Source organism: Cupressus sempervirens, chromosome 10 (assembly GCF_028749045.1).
Source record: "Cupressus sempervirens isolate cs-2001-9-10 chromosome 10, ASM2874904v1, whole genome shotgun sequence".
Lineage (NCBI taxonomy): Eukaryota > Viridiplantae > Streptophyta > Pinopsida > Cupressales > Cupressaceae > Cupressus > Cupressus sempervirens.
In genome coordinates, this window is record NC_143127.1 from 951,545,230 (window position 1) to 951,571,503 (window position 26,274).

A 26,274-nucleotide genomic window follows, 5' to 3' on the forward strand; every position below is an offset into this window, starting at 1 on the left:
AGACCACCTCACACTACAAGTTCTACAGAGAGCTCCATAAATGCTGGAAAGTCGAAAGGTTAAATTTAAGCTCTTCACTCACCTATGAAGGTTCATTGAAAAAATTAGCAAATTTCGACACACGGATTTGGAATTGTAGGTGCGTGAAGTTAGCCTAGGTGGCTACTGGGTCATTTCCCCTAGTCTTTATGAAATGTCCCAATGGCAGTGGACAAATTAGTCTATTAGTAACCAAAAAAACTAAAAAATGATCGACTATTAGTACATGTGCAATCAACTATCAATACATGTGTTTCCATTTTGCGGGCTTTTTTAAAGCATTGATTAGAGGGACTTACGACAAAACTATCACAGTTATTGACCCCTTTCAGTTACTAGGTCTCTTCCCCAAGTACATGTGAGAAGCTAGAGAAGCTAGAGAAGAAATAGTATCCAAAAAGTGGGTAGTAGAGAGGGAATAACATGCAGTAGTTAAATCAAGGAAGAAAACGTAACAAAATGACCAAATGTCCTTGTGAAAATTAATACAAGGAAGAGACGAGCATGAAGATAAATTAAGATATTCTTATAGGTCACACAAACTGTTCAGTCACGTGCAATAGTTGAAATTATTCAATCAACAAACCGACCAAAATCCTTGCAAAAATTAATATTAAAAAGAGAGAAACACAAAAATAAATTAAGATATTCTTATAAGTCATACAAAATGTTCGGTTAAAATTATTCAATTTAACTACAACCCTTTATTCCATAGTCAACAATTATCATGCAATTGTTAAAATTCTTCAATTTAATTAGAACCCTTTATTCAACAGTCAACAATTATCACTTAAATTATATATGTTATGAATACATAACAAATTTTATATAAAACAGCAAGTAAAATGAACTTTAGCCTAATAAGCATAAGCGAGATGCTAAGTGTAACCCAACTCTTGTCAAACTCAACAATTACTCTTAATAATAAGCAGATTCCAAATGTCAACACAAATTCAACATAAATAAAGTAGACAACTAATTTTGTCTTATACTTAAAAAGCAATACAAATCTAGGGGAGAAGAAATAACTGCTTGACCTCACAAATGGTACGTATAGATTATGATTGAAATATTATAATAACAATAATAATAACAACAACAATAGTCAGCAGTACTAGATATTTTGGCACTTTGGAAAAGCAAAAGGCTGTCTAGGGAGCATGGCCGACCTTGAGTTTGGCCAATGAGAGGATCCATGACAAAAACAAAAGCAACGCTAATAATAATACTAATTGCAATGGCCTAGTCAGCAGTATGTACTCGACATATCTGATTTACCATAGGCAAAGGGGAAAACAACTGTTTAGAGAGCCTGACCGACCTTGAGTTTGGCCAATGAGAGTAGAAGAAAAAGAGGAAGAGATAGAATATAACGGTAGCAGTATTGGAATTTGTAAGAAGAGGCAGAGGCATAGAATCTTTTATGGCTTAGCTTATAGCTGTCCCCGAGGCAAATAGTTCAAACAGAAGAAGAGAAGACAAGAGAAGAGAGAAACGAGAAGACGAGAAGAGAAGCCCAGTGAAGTGTGAGAGTTGAAAGATGAGCAGCAGCAGCAGCAGAAATCGCAACCCGAAATTGAAGCGGCGGACGCCGAGCCCACCTCCTCCTCCTCGTCGGCGTGAAAGGGGGGAAAAATCTTCTTCTTCCAAGCGACAAATCGAAGACGAAGACGACGGAAACGCCTCCGATTCCGCCTCTGCGCCTCGTTACACAGCATACCCCACAACTTTGCTAGTTAGAAACCTCTCTCAAAACACAAGGTTCTGATTTTGCACTGACTGAAAGTTTTGATTTCATTTGTTTTAACAATTTCTTCTTGCAGACAAGGCGAAATCGTTCCTTCATTCATTCATTTCTCTCTGTAGCCGTCGTTTTAGTCTTCTGGAATACTCTGTGTCTCTGCCTTTACTGTATAGATCAAGAATCCCTTTTGGAAATATGTAGATCTTTCTTGATCTTCATTCATGTGCACTATTGTGCGGATAATGTTCGTAGCAGTCTTTCTCTCTATTTTTGTTTTTGTACAGATATTTGCCCTCTTTTCTGTGTGGGGGTTTTTACAGATGAATTTATTTTGTTCCAGTTGTATTTATATTTGTTCCGACAAATTCCCTCCTTTCTGAGTGGAATGGACTGTTCGCAGATGATCTCTCGTGTTTTCTTGCAAGTATAAACTATATGAAATGTTGCTTTTGAAGTCAACTGCATCAACATTTGAATCACACTCTGAGGTCAAATAATTTAATAAACCTTTGTAATAATTCAGTCAAAGTAGATTTCAAAGGTCGGTGTGCAGAGCTTTTATATGTCTGGTTCAGTGCAATTAGGGATTTGTATTACACCGAGAGAGAGAGCGCGCTGTAGTTAGTTTCTTTGCTGGTCTCATGTCTAGGCCGGAATTGTCTATGCAGGACTCTGATTAGGGAGTTTTCTGTGAATTGAAATTGTGAGATTAGAAATCACAGGAACGCAAAAACTGTCTACAGAGAACATTTTTTCTAAATCGTAAATTTTTCAAGGACTTATTAAAAAGAAAAACTTGCATATATCCCTCTCCTTCGTAAGATTTGTAAATATCCGTCTTCCGTAAGATTTACGTTTTAGTTTACGGTTTAGCCAATGCCGAAAACCGAGCATTCTCAGCCTCTGAACATCTCGATTCGATTCGTTTCTGATTACATGTTTTCATAGCATGACGCCAACGGTACAGGAGTGGTGGGAATCTGGTAGATCAATAAATAAACAACTCATATGATTATTCGCTTTTCCGAGATGAATTATGAAAGAATGTGGACCTGCCTCGGTTCTGCTACTGGTACTGATGATACGCATGACTTTTCCTGTCAAAGAGAAAATTTCCATGCCCAGCCAACTAAAAATCAATCTTTTCTTTTGTGGCGGGTATGTGGCCGGTATGGACTACATCTGATTTGCTCAGGGGACATGTTTTTGGCTAATTTAGACCACTTGTAGGGTAGTGGCTACGGTGTAACTTATATGCACCCAAATTAGTGTTAAATAGTCTTTAAGTCTTTTATATACATCTTTTATATACGAGTGAAACACACTCAAAAGAGGTGTATAAGTTGCACCATAGATAGTGCCCCACTCGTAGTGCTTAAACTAATGTATTATTGAACCTTTAGTTATTATATTGGAGTTGGGGTAGTACAAGGAGTGCACAATTAGATTATTGGAGCGCACCTAGACTATTGCTACTCTTCCCCTAGATGTTTACCATATTTGTTTCCTTTATAATTAAATTAAAAATTGGAGTGCAATTTTTTTCATCTAATAATTAAATAAAAAGGCGGAGTGAGGAACCTTTTTGAAAGCTTTTTAAGACTCGCTTTCATACTTTGTGTGAATAGAACAATCATAACATTGTACATGGGTACCAAGTTAAAAAGGACTTGGAAGAATTCCAACAATAAGTGTTTGGGATGTCCCAATACTTGTGGATCGGAACCTAACATGTGAAACTCAAAAACCACCTCTAGTTACCAAGGATAGATCATTGGGGTGGCTATGGTAAGAGGTTTGTCACAATCAAACCCCTGTATTGTTGTTCCCACCTCCACGGACAACCATATAGATGAATATCGATCAAAGTAGATAAAACAATACAAAAGAGAGAAAATGATAAAGATGCAAAAGCTATGCCAAAGCAATGTAAACGAGACAACTTGGGAAGATGACTCTTCCCTTCAAAACTTAGAAACAAAGAGCTTGTTGGATTGAGGAAGAGTATGGGCCTCCAAAGTTGGCAGAGCTTTGTTGTGAGAAACAATGAAGATGAGATGAACCAAAAAATTTGAAGTTGTGAGGAATGAGATTGTGAACTTTAGAGTGCCAAGTCCATGGGGTCTCAACTACCAGGATTTAGACAATGTAATAGTCCAACAACAAACTCTCTTATAGAGACGAGATGAATGCACAACACAAAAGCTTCAATAGCACAAATGTGTTTATTAATAATCTAGGCCAAATGGCTAGAATGATGAGGTGGCAAATAATAAGGTAGGTTGGTAGAAGATGAAGAGTATGAGGTGCAATTTACAATGTTACATTGTATGTCCACTTTAGTGAGCATATATTAAGGAGATGCAAGCTATAGTAGAGATAGGATTAAGAGAGATACCCAAGATGCAATGAGTAAGTAGTGTCTTCTACCCGTGTAAAGTTTTCCCAAGGGAAGAGATTTAAGTCAAGTCTTGGTGAGATAACACCAAGCTATATCATCACAACGTGTTAGGTTTAGACAAACATGTTAAAGGAAAAAGCAAATGACAAAATGCAAAAAATGATCATCAATACAAGACAAAGACTAACACAATGAAAAGTTAAAACTAATATGTATGGGTGGCAAGTTATGTTATGTTAGGGGCCATATGATCACTATATTGGCTTGTGACAGGTTGTGTTATGTCCCATAAAGGATTATTGATATTGGCTTGTGACAAGTTGTGTTATGTCACATAAAGGATTATTGATTACCAACAAGGTGTAGTGGTTTGGTCCCCATGTTAGGTGACGTAGACAAAATACAGTAGTTTGACCCCCATCCTATCTGTCATAGATAAATGATCATAAGATTATTAAAACTGGAAATATTTTGTTGACATATCATAAGATAAAGAGGTAAATAGCCGCCCCCCTTAGATGGATTGGGTTGCACAAAGAACACAAGTAGTTATAAGGAGAAAATAATGTTTTTTCATGGAAACACAACTGATGTATCCACAAAATACCACCTTGCTACAAATAGCACATAACACCCACAATAACACTCACAACATTAGACTATAGATCATGGGATTTTATTATTCAATGTTAGAAAAACTCATAGAAATGACATATATTAGGTGCATATGAATTACTTGTCATGTTCCTAAGGTTTTTGGACCATGAAAAGAAGAGCACATGAAAACTAAGAAAGAATAAACAATTGGGTCAATCAAGAAGGGGTCTAGATGCCTAAGACACTTCATATTGTGCCTAAATGTTAAAAATCAATGTACAACAAAGAGAAAAATGATGATACAGAAAGAAAAAGTTTACAACAAATATTATCTCCTATTTCCAAGTGCTACAAAGTACCAGTGTCCTTTAGGAGAGCACATGCATATAAAGACAAGTTGGGGATCACAAGAAAACAATCAAATGTAATATTATCTAAAGATATGAAAAGGCACAACTCAACAATCATCTACTATCAGATTATTGTTCTTGCAATCTTTAATCATATGGAGAGGAAAGACTGGCCTAAATAGGTATCAAGACCAAAGTAATGCGACACGCCTCACCTACAACGAGAGCTAAGGATCATGTTGCTTCAAGATTCTCATCCAATAGCTAATGTGAAACAAGGGTTAGCAATTTTTGAAAGACAGTCAATTGTGCTAAAATATTCACTAGTGAGTCTAACATACACTTCATAGAGGAGAAACATGACTCAATCAAAGGATCATCAATGGTAGGTGTATTACCAACCTTTAGAAAAGAGTTGGTAACAAGCTCTGAGGAAGGTGGGACCTCTTCAACAAAAAGAAGCAAATAAAAAAGTGATTGCATGAGTTGACTTCCTACAACAAAACTTGGGGATAGGGACTTGCTCAAGCTTATGCATGGGTGGAAAAGGTTTAACGTTCACATACATCATAGCAGGGTGGAGGACCTCAAGAAAGCTACGATGAAGGAACAAAGAGAATTTGACAACAGGACAAGGCCACACTAGACATCACTTACGTATACAACATGTATATGGGCCAAATAAATAACATATCTTCAAGAGAGAGGCGATAAGGGGTAGCTCAAGGGAGGGAGCAATGAACATTTGCACCCTCATTGGGTGAGGTTCATTGACACCTTTTGAGGAAGTCAAGTGAAAGACAAATTTTGAAGTGGAAACAAGAACAATCCAAACAAGAACATCAAGAATGGGAGTGTGAACAAAGGAAGACTGGCCCTCAACTTTTAATGCACCATCGTGCTCCCTAGTCATTGCTTATACACAAACTTGTTCCAACGTAGATTTGCATTGAGAGTAGAGACTTGAGAAGACTGTCAAACATCCTATGCCACATGCAAATGCATCTATGCTTCAATTAGTTGCAGTGAAGGACTAGTTAATGAAACAAATTTTTCCATAGAAGCAAAAATTGTAGTCTCAATTGTGGGAGCCTTTCCTTGTTTTCCTCTGGAGGTAATCAGGGGAACATGAGGGACTTTCAGAGACTGAGAGACAAGTTCTACTAGTGAGGGGCAAGTATGAGGAGACCAATTACACTTGCCATACATAGTAAGGTGAAGGATGTCAAGGAATATGAGAAGGTCAAAGACATGGGAGTTTGACATTCACAACAAAGGTGCATTTCCCTTTCCTGTGTAGGGTACTGTAGAGGAAATAATAGGTACTGCTAGAGGCTACATGGTCTTAGGAGGGTAAGGAGGTCTAAGCCTAAGGAAGAGACTTGCCCTTTGTAGAGGACGAAGCACATTGCAATGTAGGAACAAACTAAGATGAGAATGATGGATGATAGGAGGAGCTAACAAAGAAACGTGTTGTATTGATGTTGATGCTAGCTTTTCGATTTTGTATTTAAAGTAAGCTTTATACATTAGATCTCCACAAAGTAGAATGGGTCCAACCATAGCTAGCAAAAAAAGTTGAGGTAAAAGCCCCCTTGTGATACCATTGGCCTGTCTTGTATAGTATGCACAATGTCCTTACAAGGAAACTTCAAGCATTTGTGTATCATTACTGAGGTGACATCCATAGAGATCAAGTGGGGGATGCCCAACTTCACTTGGAATAAGTTAGACTTAGGGATGACAACAAATGTAAACTAACCTAGGTCATACATGGATCGATAAGGTGGTTGACTCCATAGGTGGAAAAAAGACCCTCATGCATACAAATAATACCCATGAACTCATTGTACTTCTTCACACACAATCCATTGATTAAAAGGGCCTCCTTTATGATTACATTAACCCTATTGGAATGATCAACCCTAACACTTGTGATGTTGTTACTGTTAATCTTCGTAGGGATGTAGAGAGAAGAGGGCTCCCAATGGAATGATCAGTCATTAGGTGTGAATGTGATATTTGGGCTTGTCCCCTCCAGACTTGGAGGAGAGATAGGAGTGCTAGTGACCATATTTACATACACACAATCACTATATCAAGGAGCAGATGAAGAAAGAAAGTTTGATGAGTGTAGAGGAAAGGAATAGACACAAGTCTACAACTTCTTGTTGGTGTTACCAAAAAACTTCTTGTATCTTTGATCTAGATAGTATCGTTGTGTATGTGATCCTAAACAATATGTGTAAGATGCACACAACATTTGAGTCATATCCAAATGTTTGTTGATATTTGTAGAATTTTCTTGTATCATACCAACAACGGCATGGCTTGTTTTCTAGTAGTAGTTAGATCTTTGGAAGAGTTACCAAGTCGTCCTTCAGTAGTTTTTGCAACACATTAAAATAAGTATCAAATAGTTTAGCAAACACTTGATCTCATGAAGCTCTATGTGTGTTCTCCCTAGTTGCTTGAGGGATATTTATGGCATTGGATACTACTTTGTTCTTCGTGGACCCACTTGAGGAAGAACACGTCCATAATTATCATTATGAGAGATACAAGCAAAAGCTTCGAATTGAGTCATTCTATGTTGGCAATCCTTGAGTTGTATTATATAAGTTAGAAAAAGTAGGATATTGTGGATGGGAACATTCTCCCTGAGAACTAGAAACAAACTATTAATGAACGTCCTTTGTAGGTCACTACCAAGTAGATCATTAAGAACCTTAGAGGAAATAGATTGATACCTTGCAATGAAGTCATTGATTTTCTCACTAGGTCCTTTCTTGCAATGAACATGCCAATGATAGTGACTTGATTACCAATGTTTGCTTGAAACTATTGGAGAAAATTATCCATCAATTGGTCAAAGGAAAAGATGGAGCTATGAGGAAGAGATAAATACCATTCTAACTTGGTCCCCTTTGAGAGATTGAGAGAATAACTAGGTCAACAAATGGACTTGGTAGTGGAAGTTTACGACAAGAGAAGTAAAAGAATTTACGTACAACTGTGGATCACCATCACAATTAATTTTGTTGAACTTTGGGATCTCGACCTGTTGGAGTAGGAGAGTATCAAAGATGTGGTAAGTAGGTCTACTATGACAATAATATTATGGAAGTAAAGACTAATTGTCTAGTTGCAACTAGATCAAACCCATATTTTGCAATATGGTATTTATAATTGGGCCACAAGTTGGAGAAGGCAGAGGCGGAGGTGTGACACTCAAGCCAGTGGAAACACTGATGACAACAACACCAATTATAGCTATAGTTACACTACTTACAACATGAATGGTAGAAGAAGTGATAGCAAAGATTGGTGGTGGTATGTTATTATACCTCAAGTGAGTTTGAGAAACATTAAGAGTAGGCCTGACAATACCTTTAAGTAAATTGTCTACTAAGGGATTTACTATAGGGCATGTATCCATCATGTGAACAAGTCTTCAAGGCATCACGACACCCAATTATGGACCAAGGATGTCTGATTGTGAATTCCAGAGTATAGGCAAAAGAGTGGGTACACCTGTCTCTACTATCTTGGTAACGACTCAATGCAACTCAAAACCTTTTAGATTTGAGATGAGTATCTCTCCAGATTATTGACAATGCATCCAACCTAGGGAAGGACATTCTCATGATTAGGATATGCTTAAGGTCCTTAAGGTTCCCCTTCAATCTAAGATGAGCATCTCTCAGATTACAAACGATGGATCCAACCTAGGGAAGGACATTCTCATGATTAAGGACTGATCAAGGTCCCTCAACATTTGCTCATCAGATTAGACAACATCAAACCAATTCATAAGAGTAGAATCACGGTTCATGGGAAGGATCTAATAGGGGTATTTGTTTGTATGCTATTTGATAATTTAGTTGAGAGTCTAATGTAAATGGGGCCCAAATCTATGAGGAAACGAATACGGGCCAAAAGGATGTATTTCCAAAAATCATAGGACCAAGTCTTGTGTCCATATTGCTTAGTAGGAACGTTTGGGGTCTTGAACTTCTTTCTATGATTTCAAAGACTGACTGTTTGGGTTGTGAAACTCATAGACGAACTTTGTAATGCCTAAGCAACCTTGATAAGGAGCAAGAGATGACAAGATAGACTAGTCATGAACTTGAAAATGTTTGAAATGGGATTTTTTAAACCAAGAGGCAAGTTCATGTTGGGTTCACCAAATGTAGAAGAAGTTGAACCTTTTTGGATAGTGATTAGATTGCTCAAAAATTCAGTATCTCACTCTCCACCTTGAGCAACCTCAAGGGCAATTCAACCTCCAAGTTTACTCTATGCATGGGTAATGTATGCATAATTCTATCTAGGACACAGACACGGGTCATGGACAACTGTGCAGTGCTTAAATTTCTTGTACAAATAGAGTATATAAATCCATACTAGAAAGCTCTTAAATATGATAATTTTGTTCTACTACCTAAATTCTATAAAATAGAATGTGATACAAGATAAAACAACAAAGGGATAACTGAAATGATGAAAGAAGAGATATAGATACTTACCACGGGTCCAACTAATGAAATTTTCATCAATTTGACTCTCCTTCGCTATACATGCACCCATACAAGCAAGGATGAAATATTGTAAGGATTGTGATAAGGTATTTTTCATATTCAAACCCTTGTTTTGGTGTTTTCACCTCCATGAATGGCCACAGATAAATATTGATAAAAGTAGATGAAATTATATGAATAAGTGACAACGATGCTATGAAAGATATGCTAAAATAATTTAAATGAGGCAGCTTGGGAAGCAGACACTTTCTTTCAACAACAAAACTGAAGAGCTTGTCAAGGTGAGGAAGAGTATGGGCTTCCCAAGTTGATAGAAATCTTCTATGAGAAAATATGGAGATGAAATGGACTAGAAAAGTGGAAGAAGCTGTGAGAAATGAGAGTGTGAACTTTAGAGAGCTAAATCAAAGCAGATCATGGTGAAAATAACTCAGATTGCAAAGATATGGACATCATTTTGTGTTCAGCGCAAGCAAAATATATATGGTCATTACCTTGCAACACCCAACTCAATCTCAAAGATTCATAGAGTAAATGCATGATGAATGGACGTCATTGTAGCGAGCATGTATCAAGAATTATCTAGTCCAAATAGTCAAAAAACAAGGTGATAGATGACAATGAAGGTTGGCAAAAGTGGTCAATATTGGCCTATATGGGTTGTGTGAGATTTCATGGGGTGCAATTTATGACATTACACTTTACTTAGAGGCAATAGTTGAGTAGTCACCTTTCTAAAACTTTCAATAGAGGCTTACAACGAAAAGTGGTTTTTGATGGTTTTAAAGCATTTTTCCACTAATAATTGAATAATAAGTCATTGTTGAATGTGCTCCACAACTTCTAGGGCTCTTACATTTCCCAAATGCTTAACAACAAGAACTATTTGTAATACTGATAAGGTCCTAGCTAATAAGGACTTCTTGAAGCTTAAATATTTATGTAATGATTGTGAGCATTCCAATAAATATCTATCTTAGTTATGGACCTTCAATTCTTGTTCCATAAAACCCTTGTATATGCATTGCAAGTGGAAGACACTAGGTGTACATTGCCAATTCGAATAATTAAATTCCTATATTTTTGTAAATTTCATGACCATTTAAGAGAATATAAAACAAAATTCTTAAAGAAACTTATTGTCTATATAGCTTATAAGACTCCCCCTATATTTGAAGTAAACATTGAAAATATTAATTGTAGATATTGAGGAAATTCTAACTAAAAAAACATAGGTATTTCTCTTTAGGAGAATGCATTGTTCCTTTTAAGGTAAAATAAGGTTTTGATAGGGCCTGTCCTTTATATAAATGAACAACTTAAGGCCTACGCAACAATTTCCTAGGTGGGACGTAAACGTTATGATTGTAGCAATGTTGTCCAGCAAGTTATAACACAATTGTAACCCAGATGCCAAGGTAAAATTGGTACCCAATTATCTAGCTTTAAAAATGTCACGCGCTACTTTTTTCAGCTCCACACTCTTGACTCGGTGTGCGATAGTTAAACAAATTTTAAAAGTCCTTTCTTTTGCCTTTAAGCTATTTTCAAGAATTGTTATCTTCTCAATTCTCAATCCTAAGAGAAAGCGGGGATACCTCTTATTGGGATCATCTAGACGTACAACACAAACAAAAAAACATCTAGCAAGTGATGTTAACTAGTGATCAATAACCTCATGAGCATATGAGTGTTACATCAAAGCCAAGTCAAGAACATCAACAATGCAAACATGAAGATGAGGGTCTTGATAAGTAGTTAGGTGGGGCACATGAAAAGGAGGTAGAGTAGGAGTGATACTCTTCAGACTCTCACCAACAACATGAGCAACCCCATTGCATATGTGACTAACAACATAAGGAATAAGAGAAGACCCAACATTTGGAGATAAGATAAGATAAGATAAAATTATTAATGTCCACGAAAAACCAAAATGGTTTATGGGACTGAGCATACAAACAGAAGAGCCAGCCAAGCAAAGGCACCATATAATAGTAACTGTCAACCATGGATAAGATAAGATAAAATTATTAATGTCCACGAAAAACCAAAACGGTTTATGGGACTGAGCATACAAACAGAAGAGCCAACCAAGCAAAGGCACCAAACGGTGACTGAAAAGGAACAAAGCAACAAGAAGAAAGAAAGACAAGGTAAGGACTAAGGGTCCTTCATTGTCACAAAGAAATCCGTAATAGAGAGGTACATCCGTGGACAATCCATAGTCTTTGAATGTCGTGAAGAACCCCTATAAGACTGATGCTGCCTGTAGAGATTGGTACAATGTCTGATAGATCTGGAATGTGAAGTAGTGGAAGGCCTTTTCAAACCCCGCGGAGGAGACAAGGGAGAGAAAAAGGTGGTAATGAGCTGATCAGAAGTCCATCTGTGATGAAAGGACTGCAGGGTATTCTCTCGAAGATCGGTGGCCTCCTGAAGATAAAGTGCTAAACACCGCTAATCAATATAACTGAAGAAGATCGAGAGAGAAGAACAATCTCTGAAAAGGCAATAGAATCTCCCTCTGATTTGATAGTAATGAGGACAACTAAATATGAAGTTAGTCTCGGTCTCAACCTCCATTAGAGTGCATAACTGGCATAATCGATCAGCCTGACCCATATGGTGATCAGTCTGAGCCCTGAGACGATGAGAACCAACCCTAAAAGAGCCCAAAGAGAACCGTAATGCATGATTCCAATGCCGATAAAGATAGGCAAGGCGAACAACAATACCATTCTGAATAACAAGAAAATGCTCAGCATAGAAGGCCATCTTAGGTCGCAAACCACCCAGGGGATGACACCAAGTAGTGGTAATATACTACCTATAGATATCCTGTCTAACATGCTCATTCAACTCCTGACGAGAGAGAAGAAGATGAGTCGGGGCATCCAGCGAAAATTGATAGGGACGAAGATGATCAATCTCAATCCCGATCAAACCCAACAAAGAGGTGGACTGAGCATACCAACATCTTGATCTAGCAGAAGTGTCAGATCTCATAATCTCCACCGAATAACAATATGCGAAAAAAGAGTCTATGTCGGTCAGCACCTGTCTCCATAAAACCATGAAGTCGATGAAGAAACCAAATCAAGTCAAAAATAACGGCAAGTTTGAGAGGATGAGCACCAAACTCCGCTAAAACAATGCTGTGAGGGGTGAATCTGTGACACCTAATGTAAAAGCTTTTATAGTTGTGGGATTGTTGTGAGCATTCATCTATCATGCAGCAACAAGAGAGTGGACTAACAAACATTAGAAGGAAGATTAAAAAAAAATTCATGTACAATTAGAATGGTGACCCTCATAGCTAAATGATGAGTCCAAGGCATTATCCCCCACCATTAAAACATTAAATAGCAATAATAAAGATATCTACACCCATTAAAATATGAGCATAAATAGAGTTAGTGCCCATGTATGTAGCAAAGTCAACCTTCAAGAAGTAGCCAGTTGCATTGCCAATAGCCTCATAGCGAGATGTTTTCAAAATTGGAGAGGTGGATGCAATAGCCTAATCTAAATTGTTGTGATTTTGAGAGATTAAAGACGAGGTTGAAGTAATAGACCATCTTTCTTGATTGAGAGTAAATGCTCTCTACATTCATAACTTATTGTTAAGCACCAAGGCCCTATCTGTTGCAGAAGTAAAAGTGTCACGAAGAATCCTACAACACAAGAACCAACTTAATCTTACCATAAATGAGATGCTTCCAAAATTTTAGAAGCCGGTTGTGTAAATCAAGAAAAGAAGATTACAAATTGTTAAATTTTTGGAATAAACTATTATGATGATATACATTTTCAACTTCAATCATTTCCTATACATAGACCATGATAAAGGAATATTGTGGATAGGGAAAGGGATATGTTTTAGTACTAAGAAAGGCATGCATGGACCCCCAAACCAGCTATGATTGTGAAGGACAATGAGGAACCACAAGTGAGGTTAAAGCACTACAAATGTCAAATGACCTAGGAACATTGTCGTCACCTATGCCATAAAATATGCCTCAACATGGATTAGGGATCAATGAAAGGACTATAATTATTTATAGGGTCAAGGCTCTAAAGTCAAGCACACCACTGAGGGTTCCAATATTAGACCTAGTGGGAAGGCTCGCATGTCAACATTTTGACCCACCATAAATCAGGGAGTCAATGCAAACACTCAAACCAATAGATAAAGGCACACAATAATAAAGAAGGATGTCTCCGAGGCTAAGGTAGACGCAATCATCATTAACAATTACACAAGAGACATCTAAGAGTAATGGGCAAAATAATTTTAAGGTAGATCTAGGATTGTAGGAGTTGACATTTGAGCTTCATTAGTAAGACCATTTGATAGAGTTGTTAATGTTAATAAGGAAATTGATTTTTATTTATTGAAGATAACAAATTGGAAAATATATTATAGTTCTAGTTGAGCCTTCCGTTATAAATATTAGAAGAATGAAAATGAAAAATGTAAGTATAGTCAGTTGATATTGGTTAGAACATAGAAGTGGGTGTTATTCTTGAACCCTTCCAATTAATTTAGGTAATGTAGAAAATTAAGTTTGTTAGGCAGAGTGAAGAAAATCCAACGTAACAAAAAGAGAGAGAAGAGAAAATCCCAAGTTATTCAAGACACTATATAAAGGATCCAAGTCCTCCTTTATCATATGAGATATGGATTTAAATTATTTTCTACTTTAGGAAGTTAAAGCCACTTTTTAATTTTATAACATAGAATAAAATTTCGTTGAATGAATCAAAATTCTCCTTTTTCAATCATGAAAAGGGAAATGTTTCATCGTGGTTATCCCTAAATAGCCCCCTTTGATAGCTTATTATGGGTTCTCACCTTGTAATAGAGTTGAATAGATTGACATTCAGATGAAGGAAACAAATTTGTATTTCACTTGTCACCGCAGAGAGAGAGAGATGCAAACTTCGGAGAGGGATGTCATACAATCTTTTGAAAAATCTATACTTTTTAGGTGGGACTTTAACATGGTTAAACTTAAATATGATAAGTTTGGTGCAAATAAAACCTAACTGGAAAGAAACTTGGCTTTTGTTCTAGTCCAAAATCAAAGGCTCCTTAATCTCTCTAGCCTAATACAAAAAAGTAAAAAGTATTTAGCAAACAACAATAGTCAAAAGAGAAAAAACAAATTTACTCAATGTTAAATACTCTACCTTCACATGTTGCTTTATTGGTGGGTGATTGACAATGTCTTTTTCATCCAATGCCAGCTAGAGTCACATAACTGCAATGGGGGGTAGTTGTTGGGTGCTAATTATTTTGCCTTTTTTTGCAATTTTACCCACTTTTAGAAAATTGCAATAACTTTTTAAAACATTTTTTTGAAAATGTGACTAAGTTGGTTTGACGTTTTTAGTGGATCATGCATATCTTCTATTTTGGTACCATCTCTTTCCTATAAGAGTCAAATCTTTGTTTCTAGCTCCTAAGCAACATTTTGCCACAAGCTTAAATTTTTGTGATTCTTGCAGCATTTGAAAGATACAAAGGATTTTGAAATCTAAAACTCCATAAAGAAGGATGATATATGTGTAATAAATGGATCCCAAGTAGCTATGTTTGGAATATTATGGATGTCCTATTGCACTCGATCAATAGGGGCCATAGACATGGAAATATTAATCTGACAAGGAACAAAAGGTGTACATTAGGTCTCAGTATCAAGAGAATCAAGGAGAAAAGTCTCTAAACCATTTGAGCATACAAGACCTATGATATGCTCAAGCTCTTCTAATGCAAAATTGTGAAAGGGTATACGATCTACATTCACTAGAATGGAGAAATCTAAAGGTCTCGTAGATCACTCAAAATCTAATCCAAATTGTGTGGGGACAATCAATGTTTGATACAACACACATAATGCCATGTTCATCATTATAAAAAACAACCCTACAACATGATCAATGGTATTACCCAACACTAATATACCCCTTGGCATGGTTGTTTATGGTATGAGTCCATATTTACAAGGAAAAAGATCAAGCCACCTTAGATGTGTCAACTATACATTTTCAAGATAACTATAAAAGCTTGGGGAAGCTTACTCAAATGAAAATTATTAAAGACCAATAACCTCATGTAAAGTCAATCAAATGAATTATTTTCATGCAAAAATAGATCATTTGCAAGCATCATAACCAAGTAACTAATTAGAAGGTGAAATCACAAAATATTGTTCATAAAACGTACTTGAGCAAAGAGCTCTAAAAATCTTCCAATACCAAAAGAATCGCGAAAATCATAGATAGTATCGAATATTTGTGAGCTTAGATGCATAAAATTATTAGCTAAATCAGATATGCACATTGAAAGGTGCTCAAACCAACTCTATGATGATATCTTGTATGCTCTATTTTGACCCCAGATGTCAAAGTATGTCCAAATAATAAAAAATTGTTCCCTTGTAGCCAAATGACGGTTAATAAAGGCTTGCATAAGCATTGCTATGACTTAATTTCTTTTGCCAAAGGAATATTTTCTACTATTCCCTCCTTAGAGAAAAAATATTGATAACCACAATATGCACTTTAGAATGTGCTCAAACCAACTCTCTGATGATATTGTGTGTTCATTTGCAAAACCATATATTAAGGTATGGCCAAATAATGTGCTCAAACGAACCCTGTGATGATACCTTGTGTCCATTTGCAAAACCATATATTCAAGTATGGCCGAAAAAAAGAAGTTCCTTTAGGGCCAAATATGGGCAAGTAGGAGCCTACTAGGCATCACTATCACTAGAACTTAATATCTTTTTCCAAAAGAATATTCCCTACTAATAGGGACAAAATATTGATAACCATAATATGCAAAAATAGTGATGAAATATTATGTGGTGTGAATATACCTTTTGACATTGAATTGGTGGTTGCGATCAAATGTTTTAGAGGTCAGCTAATTTGTCAGACTAGATTGGGGATAAAATCTTGTTCCCATTTGTAGTGTAAGCCCACCCTAGACTAAAATGTTGTCATTTTGAAGTCCATGTTATCAATGGATTAAAGTGTTTGTATGGAGCCTATACCTAATTCTTGAAAAAACACCTCTTTCTTTTCTCATTTTCTTTTTAACTTTTAGCTTTTTAGAAATCATTTTTTAACAATATAATTAGAAAATCAAAACCAAATAATCTCATATAGCACCAACAAGCTAATGCATTGATTGCACAAATCTTATGCCGATTGTATGACCACACAAATTTTATCATAACAAATGTAAAGCCCTGAAATAAATTTACTATTGACATTTGAGCATTCAAACATATATTTTTAGTGTTGTGGGTCATTCTAGATCCTATGGTGATGCTTCTTTCATTTTTGTTTTGGGTCATTTTAAATCTTATTTCATTTGTAAAGTTCTAGGCCATTCTGGATCTTATGGTGATGTTGAAGTTGATGCATTTCTTGCAAAAGTCTTATGGCCCTACATGTCATCCATACAAATTTCATCTTGACATTCGTAAAACCCCAAATTAAATTAACTAATATTTAAGCATTTAAACATGCACTTACTAAGTTTTGGGTCATCCTAAATCCTATGGTGATGCTCATTTCACTTGAAGATGAATTGTTTTTCCTTGAATATCAAAATACTTTAGAGTTTTTACATGATGTTACACAAATAGTGCTCTTATACCATGTTGGAGTTGGTAGTGAACCCACTAACTCCCTCAAACCCCTAAAGGCTAAAGGGATATATTCTATGTTACCCTAGGTTTCTGAAATGGGAAAACGAGTTTTTGGGATGGTTTTCTTAACCATTTTGGGGGATAAAGGGGACAACATAAATAATGGAGAAATTTTAAAATATTTATATGAAAACATGGACAAAGACACTAATATACATTAGAGAACATCAACATACAACATTTGTGTTAAATAATTCACATTGAAAGTTCACATGAGAGTCAGAGTCAAACAAATTACCAAAACTCAAAATATTAATATTATGGAACAACCAAGGGACATGTTTCGAAATATTGGACGCGTCACTGTTTCTAGAATGGATCAAATTATGTTGGGGACATGTCCTCAAGTAACACTTGATATATTATGTGTTCACTAATCCCATTATTTTAATATGCTAAGTATGGTGTGAAGACTATACCTATCTAGTTAAGGAAACATATATTGGGATATGTGGTTCTTGTTCGAACCTAAGAACTTTTGTTTTAAAAATTATGAATTCATTCTAATAAGAATTGTTGTGCCATTAATTTGAAACTTGAAGGCTTAATCCTTATGTTTATAGTATCTTGGTATTTGATTTTGAAATGTAATTTTTCCACAAATTTTTAGTCACTTTTTGTATATAAAGAGATAGAAGAATCATATAGTATAACTTGGTATCATTTTTAGTTTTGTTGAATTCTTCAACGCAAAAAATAAAATAAAACTATATTTGGCTCATCAAATTAGAATACCTGATGCTCGTTATGGGGAGCTAGAAATGATGATGTATTTTAAGTCAAGAGAAGGTACCTCATTTTCATTATTTCACAAATTTGTTTACTATGAAGATAGTAGATGATAATTTTCATAAATTTGACATTGTGCATGCAAAACGATGACCAAATATAGATAGCTATTATAGAGTACAAGGTAATGAGAGTGAAACAAATAGAGAAACACATTATAAAAACATAGTCATTGGTATGCTTATATATTATTTATTGTAAATCATGAAGAAAATTATCTTTCCAATTCTCAAGATACTCCATCGGCAAATGCAACAAATATATATTTTCTCCAATACTTTTGTACTTAATAAGTGCTAAACCGCCCAATATGAAGGTCAAAGTACCATTTATTATTTGTTTGAAAAACCTAATAATATCAATCATTATTTTGAATCATATTTAATGTAAACGTTGAAGTGGCAAAAATGAATGAGATAATAGATTTATGGTCTTTGCTTTAGTTGTTCTTGCAAGCTTCCAAATGTTATTTGGTAATGGAATTTTAAGCTTTTTTGGGTGATATCCTATTAGGAATATTGTTAGCAATCATTCTTTTGGTTGTACATGGTTTATATATTTCAAACTATTTGGTAAAGTATTATTAAACATTATAAAAGATGAACTAAAATGAATGGCCTCACAAATGTTATTAGTGTTCATGCTCATATGTATCACCTAGATGCAATGTGTGCTAACTACACAATTAAAGTTCATAAAATAGGTTATTATAAAGACGCCTTGCATCAATTTTTGTTCAATGACATTGGATATTGAATTGTTTCATTTCTAGTTAATTCTATATTCAAATTACATATATTGCAAGAACTTGAAACACTTAAGAATAATGCTAGACATGGGGAGTGTCAAAAGTCTAAGAAATGGAGTAGCAAGATAAGTTGCCCTAAGTGTATGATTATCCCCATTCTTGATTGCACTTGAGAGTTGTAGTAAGATGATTGACATTCTAGGAAGTCTTGATTTTTCACTCCTATGGGTTTCACCATCGAGTGACATTTTGTGAACTCTTGATTTTCATGACTATGGGTATCACCTAGATGGATTAATGCCAAATGAACCCTTCACGCTCATGAGATGGGTTCTTGGGAATACCTACTCATAAAATATGGCTCAATGAGATTGACTCAAAAATAAGGCTACTAGTTCATAAAAAAGGTACTACAAGAATGGTGCTAAAGACAACACTAATTCAAAATTTAGATCAGCTTGAGTTGTGCTATTAATAAATGATTCAATTTACAAGTGGGACTAATGAACTCTATTGTCCATATATAATTAATTGTTATAACTACATTCATTTAAACATCAAATCTTTATTTGAAAAAGTTCAAAATTCTGACAACTGAGGTTTTCTTTTGTTTCTAGGCAAGGGATGTTGGGTAATGATATTATGGAAAATTTGCATATTATTCCTTTATTAAAATTCAAGATGCAATTTATGGGTTCCAACAAATGGTTTAAAAGTTTCCATGAATAGTTAGCTTCAAAATGTTCATTACACTATCTATTTTATTTTGAATAGTAGATTTTTTTATTTTAAATTATGATAATTCATTTAAGATACATTGCAAGAATTCATTTCACAATCTAATACAAATACCCACATTAGATAGTTAAATCTAGTTGGATTGTTATTTTTGTTTACAACATTCAAATAAACGTGTAATTCAAATTGTTTAAACACCAATGACAAAATTACAAGCAAAGATTTATCAATAATGATGAATTAAAAAATAAAATAACACAGAGTAAGTCCATGTGATTTTGAAAGTTCAAAACAGCCTCTAGATTTAGATTCGCTTGTTTTCATCATTGAAAAAAGGTTTACAAAAATTACATTTAGGTTCATACATAACAAAATATAAATCAACAAAACTAAATATACTCATGTGTAACATCATATGAATGTTATGAAATTATAGCATCGCATTAGTATTTCTTGGAAGAATACAAAATCATTTTTTTGCTAAAAATATGGGATATTAAAAGTGATGCCCAATGCTATTTTTGTTGTAGTTATAATAAGTTTGGAACTTTGGATGTAAATGAGGATTTTCATTTGAATGAAATGTAAAGCATGTCATTACTTGGAGACACTTCATATATAGAGAATTCTAGAAAGTCAAAGATAGGAGGTTAAGATTTTGAAATTATTGTAAGGTGTGATGCATGCTTAAAGTAGGTTGGTAAAATCTCCTTAGCATAAGAGATAAATCACTATAAAACATATTTTACTCTTCAAAAGAATGGCTTTTAAGTTTTCATCTCCAAGTTTTCTTTTTAATTACTAATAATATTTTTATGTGATTAGTGTTATATAGGGAAGATCCCTAATCATGCTAATATCTTATGAAATCCTTGCATATTTTTCAAAGCAGCTAGCTACATATGATGATGGTAAGAAATAAAGTGCATTAAGTGCTTGACTATTTAAAATTTTATGAACTAATTTAGAGGCTCTCCATGCCAATAACAAGCATAGAACATAAAGAAAACATATTTGTAAGTAGCACAAGCCCAACCAACCTAAAAAATTGTATTCAACTAATCTATGACCAAGAAATCGAGTTTTATTATTTCAAACCTTGGTGAGTATCAAAAACAATCTTTTTGTCATTAAAAACTAAGAGAAGGGTAATAGAATCCACAATATATTTTTGAATAAGGATTTTGAAGCTTTGATTAGATGTTCATTGGCAAATCTCTGTCTTAAATTATGTTTTGTGATGGATGCAAGCAAAGTCAAACTAGATCAAATTATTTCAAAATGATGATAAGTATTAGAAAGATGCAATGCTAACATTTTGATATAGGTAGTGTTGAATGTCGAAATATGATATCTTTCTTGTATAGATTGCCCAAAATTTCAACATTGTGGGCACTTATCTATCAACAAATGATGAAGTCTAGTTGACAAAGAGGTGGAAGCATAAAGCTATAAGGTGTGGGAATATTATGAACAAGAATCATTGGAATGCCACCCACAACTAGGAGAAAACTTTACATGAGTTTTAAAAATTGATCCCTACGGAAAACATTGAAGCTGCCATTATAAGAGATGTGAGAATATTATAGACAAGAATCATTGGAATGACACCCACATCTAGGAGAAAACTCTACGCAAGTTTTAAAAATTGATTCCTACAAAAACATTGAAGCCACCACAAGAAGAATTGATGACAAGAAAATTTGGAACTTCTTCATTATATAAAAGAATACTAGTATTGCAACAATAACCACTTAAGCAGTGGAAGAAGAGAAAACATTATGAAATAAATCTCCTCTTTTAGAGATCACATCTTAAAAATCAAATGTTTCATAGTTGAGATTCAGTTCGAATGATTCAAGATTAGAGATCACATCTTAAAAATCAAATGTTTCATGGTTGAGATTCAATTGAAACGATTCAAGATTGAGATTCAATTGAACCATTAAAAAATTAGGCATTATAGTTTTCTTACAACATTAGGTTTTATGTTGGTAATACCAACTTTCAAATGCAAACAAGCTCCCACATCAATAGTTCTAAAATAACATATATAGGACAAATGTTACCTTAGCATTGCGTGAAACAATTATCAATATTTTATTATTCATACATCACTTAGACAATGCCTTTTGTAAAGATATTATCAATGTTTTTAATTTATTATAAAGCACTCCTATTGATGAACAAACAATTTGGAGACAAAAACTTTCATGACTAAAGCAAAATTTAACTGCCTAAAATTTTCAATGCAATAATTTATTTGATTTCAAAACAAATTAAGTATTGTTGTTTGATCTTAATGCAATTAAGTTCAAGTTTATTTTGGTTTATTATAATTATGAATATGGTGGTCTTTGATGTAAGATTCTTTAATGTTATCGTTGTGCTTCCTACCACCTTCACATTTTGGATTAACATACAGATTTTATTTACAGGCCAGAGGATCTTCGCATTCCTTTTGAGAGCTTTGGACCTGTGAATGATGTATATCTTCCCAAAAATTATCATACAGGGTATATTTGCTTCTTTATAGTTTCTCAATTGTTTCTTTAAATCTTTTTACTTTTCCTTTAAAAAAAATGTATATGAAACAAATTCTATATAGCTGCTAGGTAAATATCCATCTTAAATATTAATGGAGCAAGACAACTGCCATATATATGCACTTCACTTCTCACATGGTATACCAAAACAATAAAGATGCAAGATCTACAAATTCAATTAAGAACAAATGTCAACAAATTTACTAGAAATGGTATGTAAGGTTAACATGTATAAGAAATTTATTTGAAGGCTAGATATCTAAGAATCTCCAATACCAAATTTAGAAGGCAAGCTTGGTGGGCTACCATTGATATTTGGTGTGCTCATAAAAGTTATCTATTTAATGTGTTGCAAGTCAATCTACAATTAGCCTCATTATTTTATCTTGATAATCGATCACAAAGGGGTCTAAAGTGTCCAAGAAAAAAAATCACACATTTCTCGAGATGCTTAACCAAACTACTGTAGATTGTGGAACCTCAAAATCTAAAATATGTTTTCCAAAAAAGAAAGATGCATGTATCTTCAAGAATATTTGAAATTACCAATGAATATAAACGTGTGAAGAAACCGATTGCGCAAGAAAACGAAGGTAAAAATAACATAGTGCAGAACAATAGAACTACCATATTGTGGAGAAGAGAATTCACCATCGTCGAGATTGATGGAATGTCAAAGGACAAACTAGCCTAATGCTACCTCACTTATACTAGTCTTCTAGTGAGGTAGGGTAATCAAGAAGACTTGATTGATTAACTTGAACTTAAAAACTTAAAGGAATGCAATGAAACAAAAATAGATAGACTATACTAACAGATAAAGATAATCTAACTACTAGAAATAGAGAGGAGCCTCTAAAGATTAATTGTGTAGCTCTATGAGCTCACTATCCTGGATGTCACCACAAGTCTAGGAATACAATGTAGATACAAGATGAGAATACAACCTAGGTATGTGAAAGGAGGCAAAAGAATTACAATAACATTTGCTTCTTCCTCTTCTAAAACCTACATAGGAACTAGAAAGGAAAAATGTTGGGAGTTGTTTTGAGATATACCTCAATCAAGTCCCTATTTTGGTGTTTCCATCTCCACAAAAATCAAACAGATAGATTGATAAAGTCGGCGATAGAAAACAATGAACAGTTATAATGTAAATAACAAGAATATGATAAAGATGTCACAATATGCTCCAACAAAAGGAAATCAAGTGAGACAAGTGAACTCCCCTTCGAAGCCACAAACTTAGACCTCAATAGGATGAAAAGGAGATAATGTCAAAGGTGGTCGTGGAGATGCAACATGGGAGTGCCAAAGTGTTTTGATAAGTTCTCCAAAGCCAAGAAAAAGAGCCAAGAGAGCTTGAGGAAGATAAAAATATGCAAGGATCTTTAGGTGTGTAAGGAAGACCAAATGAAGCAAAATTGTCAAGTTTTAGGCAGCAATAGGATTCTTGAAATCAGTGGTAATAGGAAGAGGCATAACACTATATGGATGGCAATTGCAACCTCCCAACAATCACCTACCTATAAAAAGATATGTAGGATGAATGTGCAATGAGTAAATGCCTCTGTGCACACTATATAGAGCCAAACAAAGCACATGGTCGAGAAATTGGACATGAAAATGACAAAGTCAATAAAGTGAAACAAAGGCTTTCATGGAATTTTAGTCTTTCAGTGAAGGTAGGGGTGTCATGTAATAGGAATTACATGGGGTTTAATTTTTGACACTACACATATACCACCCTATAATGCTAAAAGAATATGACTAGATATATAGCACATTTTGAAGGTCATAAGAATGCCTCCCTAATTGGTCATTTATGTATTATACATCGGTATTTCGTCATTGAGGTTTTTTCGAAGATGTATAACTATCCCACAACTTATATAGTTGGACTTATCAATATTCTTATGTTAAAGAGATAATTGATCTCTAATTGAGTGAATTGTATTAAGAGGAGAACATGGGACAATAGAGTTATTCTTCCATCAGTGCATGTGAAAATGAACATAATTGAAATAGCGTCTTTCAAATTCTAACACTTTTTCATTGCAAAGTGAAGGAGACAATATATTAAAGAAGGGTAAATAAAGACTAGAATTGACAAAGTAAAAATACCTATTGATAGATTATGCTTAGAGGGTCATAGATAGAGTTTTGTGTTATCAAAATAATGTGTTTCCTACATTTAAATATCCTTCGTCATTTAATATTTACAAAAAAGTAAATGCATTCATTCAAGGTCAAAGATATTTAGTACATTACAAGAAAAGATTGTTGTCTCATGAAAATTGTATATTACTTTTTTGGGTTAGCTCTAAGGTATCCTCATGTCCTAGCCCAACACCCAACCTGCCTTACCTTGGTCTTACATATAGCCAAGTTGGGGAACAAGTTGAGTCTTAGAGTCTAATCCAAAACCAATGGGGAGCAAACCTTGACCTAAGAAAACTTCGTTGCCTATGTAGACCGACAATGGTATAAATATTGTCCTTTCTTGAAATGTGGTAAAATACTATAGGTACGGCATTGGAAGGGTTTGGTTATGCATAATGTTGTGAAGGTTAACCCATGCCTTTTGGTATGTCCAATACTTATTTGAGCATTGTTTTGCATGTTTTTCTAAAGCTCGTCTACTTGATCAAGCTCACTTTCCATTAAGGTTGGAAAACCCTCAAGAAGATGAAGAGAATGTAGTCACTCCCACTTTGGATGTGATCGTGAAACCACCTTGCCAATTTGCTCATGTCAATACCATAAACTTATCCATTAGATAGAACCTTCTTCCCTGCAAATGATTCCCAAACCCCTCAAATGTATAATGTTAAATTGGCACTCTACCTTATATTGTGGAAGACCACTAATCCATGGATGGAATTGGATCACACATGCTTAAATTGTTGAATGGATGACTTAGGTTCAATCTAAGCTAATTTAAGAAGTGTCTGCACACATTCTATAACCTAAGAAAAATCTCTCTAATCTAGAAATATCCATTCATTGGTTAGGGTAGAAAATCGTAGAAAAGACAAAAGTATGTAACAAACAAATTCTCTTCAATTAGGACCATAAAGCCACCGTAGTCCTCTTCTCTTCTAAGGATCTAGCATAGTTCCCCTATAGCCTAAATAAACATGTTCAATCTTCCACATTAGATCCAATGAGAGTGGGAGTGGTAGTAGAACCTTAAATGACATTTATCCTAAAGCATTGCCAAGGAGAACCAACAACCACATTTTGATTCCCTCTCAATCAAAGACCAGGAAGTAGCCCTAGATATTTTTATATCCTACCCGAAACAAGGTAACCCTCTAAAGTATAAAGAAACGAAGTGGAAAAAATTGAAGGTATTGGCTTTAGTTTCACAACTTCATTTACACAGCCTCATTGACATTCTGTGGGCGATACCCATAAGTAAAATGTTAGTGCCATAACTCACGAAAAGAGAACACATGTAAACGCCACATTACAAAACAAAAAATCATTTTTATTCAAGAATTCAAAAGCTCTCAAGAGGTAGATGTGTAGCATGTCTATCATTTGAAATCCGGTGGCGTATGAGTAGGTGTAATACTCTTAATTTTGTGGGTGCTCATATGCAATTAATAAGAGAGAGAGAGATTGCATTGAAACTCCAAAGAGACAATATCCCTCTATTTATTGTAAACAATATTTAAGTTCTGAAATTCAATTCTCAAGTGAAAAATCTAGCAAGAGTTGAATGTATTCTTGGAAAATCTAGCAAATGGATAAACTTGTTTCATGTTTTTAGTCTAGAATCCCAAAATAGAGAATGCAAAACCTAATTCAAATTGATCAATGAGAATAATTGTTGAAAGGGCTTCTCAACAATTACATAAAGACTAGACTACTAGCTCTTCTTGGTTATGTGGCTTAAAAGAAAAAAGGGATGTATTGAATTTGATGTCAAAGGGATTTGGTTTAGACCATGATCCAATATCATTGTTTATTGGCCTTGGAAAGGATCATTCTACTAGCTTCATTGTGTATGAGCTTGTTGCTTTCAAATGTTTTCTTCCAAATC

General features: G+C 34.6%; 1 protein-coding gene and 1 long non-coding RNA gene across 3 annotated transcripts in view; one reads left to right on the forward strand and one right to left on the reverse strand.

Moving 5' to 3' along the window:
- The first annotated feature begins 1,368 nt into the window (after positions 1–1,368).
- The window catches only part of LOC149537129 (serine/arginine-rich SC35-like splicing factor SCL28), a 59,215-nt gene continuing 34,309 nt past the window's right edge, over positions 1,369–26,274 (forward strand). Inside the window, exons 1-2 of one of the 2 annotated variants that reach the window (XM_089807170.1) lie at positions 1,369–1,800; positions 22,116–22,193. In XM_089807170.1, the coding sequence (XP_089663296.1) occupies positions 1,580–1,800; positions 22,116–22,193 (299 nt within the window). In that variant the 5' untranslated portion in view covers positions 1,369–1,579. The remainder of the gene's footprint in view (positions 1,801–22,115; positions 22,194–26,274) is intronic. The other variant, XM_089807171.1, reaches the window with a different exon arrangement.
- LOC149537130 (uncharacterized) overlaps positions 20,972–26,274 on the reverse strand; it is a 78,750-nt gene continuing 73,447 nt past the window's right edge. The window contains exon 3 of the long non-coding RNA XR_016357999.1: positions 20,972–21,332. This is a non-coding gene — a long non-coding RNA (uncharacterized LOC149537130). The remainder of the gene's footprint in view (positions 21,333–26,274) is intronic.